Raw genomic sequence first — 11,746 nt, forward strand, 5'->3', positions numbered from 1 at the left:
GTTCCCTGGATCTATATCTAGTGTTTGCAAACTATCCTCTGATTGTACTTGATATGGATTTTCTCTCTCTCTATAAAATCCCGTCATTTTCCCCAAATGCGATTCCAGCGTTTCAATGGAACACTTAGGTTCCGTACCATAACAATTGGCAAACCAATTCAATAATTCTCTCGTTTTGCTTTCGTTATATATGTTAAGCACAAATTTGAATATATAAGCACGAGAAAATGCATCCGTCGAAGGATAGCATGCTCCTCCAAGATAGATATGTGGAGCGCACCATTCTTTCTTCTCTCTATCTTTAAGCCTCTTCCTCATTTCTGTTGTGTTTAATTTTTTTTCAATTAAAGGGCTTTTCACCTATCTTCTCCATCAGGCCAAAATCAATGACTGTCACCTTTGGTCCATCGGGTGTTAAGTCAATCATGACGTTACTAGGTTTAAGGTCATTGTGACATAGGCCAGCTTCATGAAAGTCATTGAGAATAGAACATAAATCTCGCAACAACGTCTATTCTATCACGCAAGTGGGGATTGTGAATTCTTATCCAACATACCAGAGTCATCTGGTGGCGACTCATGATGATTCCTTTCTTCCAGCCAAGACAGATCCCAACCAATCTCGGCACAGCCGTGTGCTGGAGCTCTACCATATGCATAACCTCGGAGAGAAGGGAATTCCCTCTGAACTTTATAATTTTCACACACAAGTTTGGTTGCATTGCATAAACTCTGCCATATGCTCCCCTGCCCAATCTTTCTCCCAGATGTTTCTTTATGCACTTCCACTCATACATGGAAATGCGATTTTCGTTAAAATCCAGGTCTAACTTAGGACAAATTTTCAGGTCCCAAGAATATGTTGTAACATCTCCTTCCTCATTATTTGACTCTTCATTTTCGCTATCAACTCCTTCCTCATTGTCTGATTCTTCATTTTCACCATCCTCCTCCTCACTATCTGACTCTTCATTGTCCTCTGGATCTATAGCTAGTGTCTGCAAATTATTCTCCGATTGAACTTGATATGGATTTTCCCTCTTTTTATAAGACCAAGTCATTTTCCCCAAATGAAATTCCAGATTTTCAATGGAACACATAGCTTCCGTACCATAACAATTGACAAACCAATCCAGTACTTCTTCCATTTCGCCATCAACATAAATGTCAAGCACGGTTTTGAAAATAAGCGCAAGAGAAAACGCATCCGTCGAAGGATGGCAGGCTCCTCCAAGATAGACATGTGGAGCATACCATTCTTTCTTCTCTCTAGATTTAAGCCTCTTCCTTATTTTTGCTACGTTTAAATTTCCTTCAATGAAAGGGCTTTCACCTATCTCCTTCATCAGGCCAAAATCAATGACTGTCACCTTTGGTCCATTGGGCATTATGTTATTAGGTTTAAGGTCATTGTGACATAAGCCGGCCTCATGGAAGTCACTGATTATGTGGCATAGATCTCTCAACACGTTTATTCTATCATGCAAGTGGGGTTTGTAGTAACGTACCCAATGGTGCAGGGTCATCTGATGGCGACTCATGATTATTCCATTCCTCCAGCCAAGACAGATCCCAACCAATCTCGGAACACCCGTGTGCTGGAGTTTTAACATATGCATAACCTCGAAGTGAAAGGAAATCCCCTGAAGATCTTTGATACTTTCACACACAAGTTTGGTGAAAGGGTATAAACGCATTCAGCAGCTTCCTTGCCCAGTTCTTCACCCAGAAGTTTCTTTATGCAGTTCCACCTATACACGGAAATACCCATTTCGTTAAAGTACGGATGGTTTTGCTTAGGACAAATTTTCAGGTCCCAAGAATATGTTGTATCATCTTCCTCATTGCCTGATTCTTCTTTGTCCTCTGGATCCATAGCTAGTGTCTGTGAACTATTCTCTGATTGTACTTGATATAGACTTTCCCTCTTTTTATGAAACTTCTGAGCCATTCTCCACAAATGAAATTCCAGCGTTTCAATGGAACACCCAGCTTCCGTACCATAGCATCTCGCAAACCAACCCAATACTTCTTTCATTTCGCCATCCACATAAATGTCAAGCACGGACTCGAAGATATATGCGAGAGAAAATGCATCAGTTGAAGGATAGCATGGTCCTCCAAGCCAGATTTGTGGCGCATACCATTTTCTCTCATCTTTATATTTAAGCATCCTTCTCACCTCTAAGGAGTTTAATTTTTTTTTGCCGAAAATTCTTTCACCTATCTTCCTCACCAGGCCAAAATCAATGACTGTCACCCTTGGGCCATCGGGCGTTATGTCGATCATGACGTTATTAGGTTTAAGGTCATTGTGACATAAGCCGGCCTTATGGATGTCATACATTATGTGGCATAAATCTCTCAACACAAATATTCTATCACACAAGTGGGGTTTGTGAACCCTTATCCAAAAGTTCAGAGTCATCTGGTGGCGACTCATGATGATTCCCTTCCGCCGGCCAAGGCAGACCCCAACAAGTCTCGGCACAGCCGTGTGCTGGAGTTCTACCATATGCATAACCTCTCTGAGAAGTAGATACGAAGAATCTTTGCTTGCTACTTTCACACACAAGTTTGGTGGAATGGAATAAACTTTGGCATATGTTCCCCTGCCCAGTTTTTTACCCTTTAGTTTCTTTATGCACCTCCACCTATACACGGAAATACCTTTTTCATTAAAGTAAGGATGGTCTACCTTAGGACAAAGTTTCAGGTCCCAAGAATATGTTGTATCATCATCTTCCTCGATACCCGATTCTTCATTTTCAGTATCATCTTCCTCACTCTCTGACTCATCATTTTCTCTATCATCTTCCTCATTATCTGATTCTTGTCTTTCACTATTATCTTCCTCACAATCTGATTCTTCACTTTCAGTATCATCTTCCTCACTCTCTGACTCTTCACTGTCAGTATCATCTTCCTCACTCTCTGACTCTTCACTTTGAGTATCATCTTCCTCACTATCTGACTCTTCCATTTCACTATCTTCCTCACTCTCTCTTCACTTTCACTATCAACTTCTCACTCTCTGACTCTTCACTTTCAGGATCATCTTCCTCACTCTCTGACTCTTCACTTTCAGTATCATCTTCCTCACTCTCTGACTCTTCACTTTCAGTATCATCTTCCTCACTCTCTGACTCTTCACTTTCAGTATCATCTTCCTCACTCTCTGACTCTTCACTTTCAGTATCATCTTCCTCACTCTCTGACTCTTCACTTTCAGTATCATCTTCCTCACTCTCTGACTCTTCACTTTCAGAATCATCTTCCTCACTCTCTGACTCTTCACTTTCAGTATCATCTTCCTCACTCTCTGACTCTTCACTTTCAGTATCATCTTCCTCACTCTCTGACTCTTCACTTTCAGAATCATCTTCCTCACTCTCTGACTCTTCACTTTCAGTATCATCTTCCTCACTCTCTAACTCTTCACTTTCAGTATCATCTTCCTCACTATCTGACTCTTCCATTTCACGATCTTCCTCACTCTCTGAATCTTCACTTTCACTATCAACTTCTTTCTCACTATCTGATTCTTCATTTGTCCTTTCTCTTATTGCCTCATCCACTTCTTCCTCGCCTCTGTTTACTGTCCCTCCACGGTTGTTTTTCCCTATTCTTTCGTTTTTCTTCAAGAATATCGATTAGATTTTGAAACATACCAAAAACAAGACCCACATCCTTTTTTGTGATCTCATTTTGAACTTCCAAATCAGTAATTCTCTTTAACAAAAGAGATAAATCCTTTCCTATGACTCCCTCACGAGCTTCGCCCAGCTCACCGAATCTGTCCTCCATCTTTTCAATTCTCCGCTGGAGAGCTATCATTGAAGACTTTCTATTCTCTGATTTGTTCTCTAGCAGTTCAATCCTCTGCTGAAGAGCTATCATTGAAGACCTTCTAGTCTCTGATTTGTTCTCTAGCACTTCAATCCTCCGCTGAAGAGCTGTCATTGAAGACTCTGCACTATGTGCTTCATCCTTGTTTTTTTCTTTTTCTGTAATTCTCCAACACGGGGATGCCTGATTCTCCATTTCGATCCGACTGATTCGAGAAGAGCAATTGCCTAAAAGTGTTTTCAGTTCAACATTTTCCTTCTCGGTCCTCTGGATCTTCCTCTTCATTTGAAGAGTAAGTTCGTAAATATAATTTCTGCTGAAATCTTCCAGCAAAGACGATTTGCTAAATTCAGTCAGACCGGGGTCATTTAGGAAATTTCTTAACAATTCCAGAAACCCAAATTCTTCTTCATTCTCATGAATGGTTTCCTTGGCGTTCCTTCCAAGTCTTCCACTGTCTTCAGGGATCACAGAAGGCAGGAAGACATTCTCCTCAATGGTATCCTTGGCATTCCTCCCAATTCTTCCACAGTCTTCATTGATCACAGAAGGCAAGAAGACATTCCCCTCAATGGCATCTTTGGCATTCCTCCCAAGTCTTCCACTGTCTTCAGCGATCACAGAAGGCGAGAAGACATTCTCCTCAATGGCATCCTTGGCATTCCTCCCAAGTCTTCCACAGTCTTCAGTGATCACAGAAGGCGAGAAGACATTCTCATCAATGGTATCCTTGGCATTCCTCCCAATTCTTCCACAGTCTTCAGTGATCACAGAAGGCGAATAGGCATTCTCCTCAACGGTGTCTTTTTCCTCCGCGACTACGGAAGAGAAACTATCAATAACATATACCACTGCCCCGGATAGCAATGCAAAACCAAAGATTAAGAAATCCGGCAACAATTTACCCCACGGCATACCCTGAGTTGGGAGTTGAATTTCCTTTACACACTCCACACATACTGTACACATATTCTTACCAAACATAGCTTTAGATACTAACTGTAACTAACGTGGAACCACCATCATTCTGAAAAAAAAAAATCATCTGAAGACTAAAAAGCTGAAGACTCCCTAGAGATCGGCTTCAGATTTGAAATCTGAAGACACCGCAGAAATCGGCTTCGGATACGATGCGGTCTTCGAGTTTTAGACGTCACTAAGATAGAACATACATACATACATACATACATGTACATAAGTACATACATACATACATACATTACATACATATGTACGTACATAAGTACATACATACATAGAACTACATATTTGATTAAAAAACGGATTTTGAGCGAAGCGAAAAATCTATTTTTGGGTTAGATAGCCATGACGTCCTGATGGAAGGTTCCTTTCGGTATCTTCCTTGGGTATATCAACTACAAGGATATTCCCAGAGAATTAAACCACAGGTTATCACAGAATTCTTACTTCTGGTGCGAGTATCCTAAAGGTTTCCCTTTAAGACATCGTATATCAACAGGGGACGAATGAATTAACACGCCACATAGCTATCTAGACCCCATATAGAGTTAACACTTCGATATGGAAAGGTGGAGAATAACTGGGGAGCCGTTCCACAGTTACACTCGTTCGTGGCTACTTTTGGTACTCGAAACGTAAACAAACGGGCGCCATTGCTAAATGACGTCACGTCCGTCCTCATCCTGATGCCAGCTCCTTGCTAATCTCCATGATACAGCAGGACAGGGTGGGGCCTGAAAGGCTGGACTAGAATAGCAGGGAGGGTCCATCAGGACGTCATGGCTATCTCACCCAAAAATAGATTTTTCGCTTCACTCAAAATCCGTTTTTTGGGCTCAAGCCATGATGTCCTGATGGAAGAGTACCAGAGAATCCATGTATCGTGGAAAATTTCCCCTTATTAGAGTAAGTGCCAAGGGCTTTGAATAGAGGTATGTAATGTGACCTCGGTAGAGGTTCCGTGGGGATCCAGCTTCCTGCCCCCCCTGGCAGAGAAGTCCCAGCGGGTTATACCAAAATTCAAAGTGGTCATCGAAGGGCTACTCACCCTGCGGAGAGTTCGTGAAGGACTCGGAGACAAGACAGAATGGTCAATATTCGTGTAGGAACATTCTAAAGAGTAGATGAGTGATAGTTAATCACTATATTCCATGGGTAGAAAACAATCTGGTCTCGAAGGTATGGCGTAGGTAAGTATTCATTTAGGAATATTACACAGCATAGGTGAGTATATAATACAGACAAAGCATATTATTCTTCTCATTTCAAAGGAAAGGGGTAAATGAAACTATGACATTCATGTATTTCATAGTGTAAATAGGAGCGAAGAGAGACGCACAAGTAATAAAATAGACATTTTATTTCATAAATTGCAGGTTATAGTAGTAATAAATGCAATAAAGGATGTAAAGTTAATTTACAATAATAAATAATGTACATAGACATTAGAAGACTTCAATCTTGAATCTGAAAGAAATTTCAAATTTTTAGAAAGCACAAGTTCCAGAGGAACGTCAGTCTTTAACAAAGGAAAAAACACATCATGCCCTTAGGCATGTGGCACTCATGTGAAGTCTATGACATTTCACCTAGGAAAGAACAGTCTATTAGAAACACTAAGTGTCCATGAAATCACTATGTATCACACGAGGGTCAACACAGGCACCCATAGAGTTAAAGTCCCAAGTAACTCGCTGTTCTATGCAGAGTTAAACTGCAGGTTTCATAACACTACCTGCGGCTACCACGAAATGTTTGACTTCATGCACTTGCTTCGCGTAGTGCTTGAAGAAAACGCGCGAAGATTTCCATCCTGTGAAGCTCTTGAGGCTTTCGAAATCCATACTCTGGAAGAAATTCAGAGAAGATGCGACTTTTCTAGGATCGTGACCTGCGGGTGTACCGCCAGGATCCGCTCTGCGAATGAAGTAGGTGATTTTCGGTCTTAGTTGTTTCAGTGACAGGTCGCTACCCGATGTTTCTCCTTTGAAGGGTTGGCCTCCACCAAAGTCTGAAGTTCTTCGAAGATAGACCTTGAGACTCTCTACTGGACATAGAGAGACATCTTCCTTCAGGGGGCAGATTCTCCAGGGGCCCCATCTCTTGGTGGGTAATTCGTTTTTTGCGAGAAACGTCGGATCTGGGAAGAGGGTAAGTTCTCCTGTATCTGTGAACAGGATATGACCCTCGTCTCTTGATAATGCCACTATTTCGCTGACTCGGGCTCCCGAGGCGAGAGCAAAAAGGAATATAACTTTTTGAGTCAGATCCTTGAGAGGGCACGAATCGTTGTCCAAGTTAGAGGCAAAATGGAGCACCTTGTCCAGGGACCAGGAGATAGGTTTTGGCGGAGGTGCTGGGCGTAGTCTAGCGCATGCCTTTGGTAGTTTATTGAAGATATCGCTGGAGAGATCAATCTGGAAGGCGTACAGTAGTGGTCTAGTCAAAGCCGATTTGCAGGTAGAAATCGTGTTGGCTGCTAAGCCTAGTCCATGAAGGTGAATGAAGAAGGACATGCAAAAATCAATGGTGATTTCCGTAGGGTTTTTTGCTTTGACGAACGAGACCCACTTTCTCCAGGATGATTCGTATTGCCGTCGTGTGGATTCGGTCTTGTATTCCTCGAGGAAGTCTAGACTTTTCTTCGAGATCCCAAACCTTTTCTTCGCGGCTAGGGAGAGAAAATCATGAGATGAAGGTCCCTGACTTTCAGTGATGAAGCGAAGACAGTCGACTTCTGTACTTGCTGAGAGAGAACTGGGCCCGGGAGGGGGATCAGCTTGGGCTGCAGCTCCAGGACCAGGGGGTACCAATTGCTCCGGGGCCACTTGGGAGCCACTAGGGCCGCTGTCCCTTTGAAGGTTCTCAGTTTGGAGAGGACTTTCAGCAGAAGGTTGGTGGGAGGGAACAGGTATATCCTGGACCATCTGTTCCAATCCAGTGACATGGCATCCACTGCTTCTGCCTTGGGGTCCTCGTACGGGGCCACATAACGAGGAAGTTGATTGTTGTCGCTCGTTGCGAAGAGATCGATCTGAAGTTCCGGGACTTGGCGAGAGATGAAGGAGAATGATCTTGCGTCTAGAGACCATTCCGACTCTATTGGGTTTGTCCGTGATAGAGCGTCCGCCGTCACATTGCGGAATCCTTGTAGATGAACTGCAGACAGGTGCCATTTCTTCTTTTCTGCCAGACGGAAGATCGGAAGAAGTACCTGATTTATCTGGGGCGATCTCGAGCCCTGATAATTGAGACATCTGACTACCACCGAGTTGTCCAGAGTCAGACGGATGTGGATCGAGGGAGGCGGAGAGAGTTTCTTCAGAGTGAGAAGGACCGCCATGGCCTCCAAGATGTTGATGTGAAACGTCTTGAATAGGGGAGACCATGTCCCTTGAGCCTGTTGTTGGTGGGAGTGACCTCCCCAACCATCCAGCGAAGCGTCCGTGTGGATGTTGAGTGATGGAGGTGGGTGTTGAAGAGGAATGGACCTTTTCAGGGCCTTTGCTTCCGACCACGGCTTTAAGAGTAACCGAAGTCTGTTTGGGAGCCGTCTCTTGAGGTCTCTTCGAGCGATGGATGCAGAACGTCTCCAGACTCCCGCGCATCCTTTAGCTGTGCGCGAAGCACTGGGTTTGTCACAGAGGCGAACTGTAGAGAGTCTAGAACTTGTTCCTGCTGTCGTCTTGAGATCCTTTTGGATTTCAGCAGTTTTTTTGACAGACCCTGCTATTTCCTTCCTTTTCTTCTGTGGGATGGAAAGGCGGTGTAACTGAAGATCCCAATGGATTCCTAACCATTGGAACTTCTGGGCTGGAGAGAGGCGAGATTTCTTGGTGTTTATCTTGAATCCCAGGTGTTCTAGGAACTGGGTGACTTTGTTACAGGATCGTACACAATCTTCGGGCGATGTCGCCCAGACCAGCCAGTCGTCTAGGTAGGCCATCACCTGGACGCCGCGAAGGCGGAGCTGTTGAACGATGGCGTCTGCCAGCTTGGTGAAGATCCGTGGGGCCACGTTGAGCCCGAAGGGCATGGCCCTGAAGGCGTAACTTTTCCTTTGGAGTCGAAATCCTAGGTAGGAGGAAGCGTGATGGTTCATTGGAACGTGCCAGTAGGCATCCGCCAGGTCTATAGAGACCGTGTAGGACCCTTGAGGCAGGAGGGTCCGTATTTGTTGAAGAGTCAGCATCTTGAACTTGTTGTTCGCGATGAACTTGTTGAGGGGGGATAAGTCTAGAATGACTCTGAGTTTGTCGGAGTCCTTCTTGGGGACGCAAAATAGTCTCCCTGGTTGACTTTACCCTCCTTATCACCTTCTTGTTCAAGAGTTCTAGGACATATTCTTCCAGGAGGGGGGTTGACTGTTGGAAGAATTGCTGGAAGGCTGGGGGTGGTTGAGTCCAGCTCCAGCCTAGTCCCTTCTTGACGATGCTGTGTGCCCAGGGATCGAAGGTCCAACGATCCTGGAATTGGTGGAGTCTTCCTCCCACCGGAAGCCCTTCATTGCTTCTGGCTTCCCGAGGGTTTGCTACCTCGGCCGCTAGCTCCCCTTCCTCCTCTGCCTCTGGAGGAACGGCGAGACACATCTCTGCCTGAGCCTCTGCTTGAGCCTCTACCTTTGGGACGCAAGGTAGTGGTTTGCTGCTCAAATGCAGGGGTGAAGACCGGTGACTGCGATAGAACCAGTTGGGTGACCAGCTGAAAGGTCTGTTGTGGCTGAGCTGCCACTTGGGGAGTAGCGGAACCCGGAAACTGCCGTCTCTGTTGACGTTGCTGGGGTTTTGGTTTCTGAGGTTTCCTCTTAGGTTGAGGGCCGTCGTCCTGAGAGGATTTCCTTTTCTTCGACATGCCCCACTTATGGAGAAGGTTCCTGTTCTCCGTGGCGGCTTTGTCGGCGATCTCTTTCACTAGGGAGGAGGGAAAGAGGTGTTTACCCCAGATGTTGGAGGAAATCAGCCTCCGGGGTTCGTGTCTCACTGTAGCGCTCGCGAACACGAATTCACGACAGGCTCTGCGAGGCCTAGTGAAGCTGTACAGATCCTTCATGACCGTTGCCAAATGCGTTTTGGCAAGGACCATGTAGAAGTCTGGGACCCTAGTGTCACCGGCCATGACTTCAAGCTGTACCTGGAGGGACATAGATGCGGCAATCCTTTCCTTCGTATCATGTTCCCTACGAAGGAGATGATCGTTGAGTTTTTGGAGGTCCTCATTAAACTGACGACCAGCAACGTCAGGCTCTTGCTTCCCCACTGTGAATGTCGACTGGACGTCTTTCCAGTGCCTATCATCGGGGGGAGTAGTCAGGGAGAAGGGCCTGCACTCCTCCAGTACAGGGCAAGGTTTCCCTTCTTCCACTGCTTTCAGTACCGCAGTGAAGGCCTTTTCGAGAAAGGGGAAGGTCGCATTGTCCGGTGCGACGAAGGTTGGGTGCTTTTTACTAAGCGCCGGCATCTTTGAATTGGTGAAGCCCCTACTCTTCACCGTGTTGGCTAGCATAGCCTGGGCCCTTCGAGAGATCGAACACAATTACCTCCTTCGGTTCGGTCTCTTCTTTAGAGGCGGGTTCGGACCTGAGTCGGACGTAACAGTCCGGATAAGCCTCAAAGTTCGGGAAGAACTCCACTTCTTCCAACGCGATCGAGCCGACCTTCTCACTGATGAAGATCTTGCCCGTGGTGATCGGCATGTGCTCGGCATACCTCCATGGGTTAGTATCCGAGCAGGCAGGGAGGTCCTTAACCGAAATCCTTTTCGGTTGCTTAGAACTTCCGAGGTTAGACTTGAAAAGCTCATGGGTCTCGCAAAGTTTCTTATCCATGAGAGCTTCAAGCATCTTGAAAATCTCCTGAGTGCCTGATGGGATAGGGTCTGGGGTGGCGGACGTTGAAGGAAGGGATTCCTCGGTCGGTGTAGGAGTTGGTGCTGGGGTAGAAGTGGGAGTGACCTCTTGCTCCGAATCAGGGTATTCCACCTGATCTTCCTCATAGTCGAGCTCCTCGCCCATGAGGTTCCTCTCCGTAGTTTCCGACACTTCCAACATACGTTCCACGTTGTCGGAATCTAGACGGCACTCATGCATGGCCTGGGCCATGACAACATCAGGTTCCACTACTATCTGGATGGTAGGAATCTGATCACTAGGGACCACTGAGTCTTTCGATGCCTTCGGGAATAGCAAGGCCCTCAAATCTTCGGTAGCGAGATACGGTCCGGTGGCGTTCTTCTGGAAGCCACGCATTCACTTGCGTAGCTTCTCCCGAGCGTTGTCCCTTACCTCCGCTGAAGGAGGATCGTCGAACGCTTCGACCAGACGACTCTTGCAGACTGTACAGTGCTGCGGGTCCCAGTATTTCAGGTCGCCTTTCTTGGCGGCGCAGGGGGCGTGGGTACGACACGCCTTGTGCCCGTAGAAGTCCGGGCGCTTCACTCCACAGAAGTTGCGGTCACACTTCATATACTCCTCCTGTAAAAGAAAGAGATCATGAGTATATGGAAGGCATAAGAATGACTTACATTACTCTAAGGTTAAATTTTAAGTAGTCAAAATTTCACCTAACATTACATAATTCATGAATATTGTAATGTTTGAGAAAAGGAGCGGGAAAGGAAGTAGATAGACACATACTTGTGAATCCCGCCCAGTCGGTTACCGTAACCTTATCAATAGGCAATTTCATTTGTGACCGAGGGACACAAAACGGAAATCCGCATGGATCACCGTGGTGGGTAGAAGCTAAGTTCTAGCAGAGATTGCCTGCGAGGTGTATCAGGGACTGAGACCACTCAGTTCCTTGGGTTAAAGGGGTAGTAGGAGACCCCGTATAGATCTAGGTTCCGGCAACCGACCGTGCTAAGACACACAGAGTATGCTCGAAATTTGTAATGTGCAAGAAGACAGCACAGCCACTAG

At 45.6% G+C, this 11,746-nt stretch overlaps 1 protein-coding gene across 1 annotated transcript; it reads right to left on the bottom strand.

Moving 5' to 3' along the window:
- Nucleotides 1–2,996: 2,996 nt before the first annotated feature.
- On the bottom strand, nucleotides 2,997–10,840 carry LOC137641007 (myb-like protein X). The gene is made up of 4 exons (XM_068373457.1): nucleotides 10,603–10,840; nucleotides 9,961–10,085; nucleotides 3,688–4,767; nucleotides 2,997–3,638 (listed from the first exon to the last, which is right to left on the bottom strand). The coding sequence occupies exons 1-4, from the start codon at nucleotides 10,838–10,840 to the stop codon at nucleotides 2,997–2,999; spliced, it is 2,085 nt and encodes a 694-aa protein (XP_068229558.1).
- Nucleotides 10,841–11,746: the final 906 nt, after the last annotated feature.

This window comes from Palaemon carinicauda, chromosome 5, assembly GCF_036898095.1.
Source record: "Palaemon carinicauda isolate YSFRI2023 chromosome 5, ASM3689809v2, whole genome shotgun sequence".
In the NCBI taxonomy this organism is placed as follows: Eukaryota; Metazoa; Arthropoda; class Malacostraca; order Decapoda; family Palaemonidae; genus Palaemon; species Palaemon carinicauda.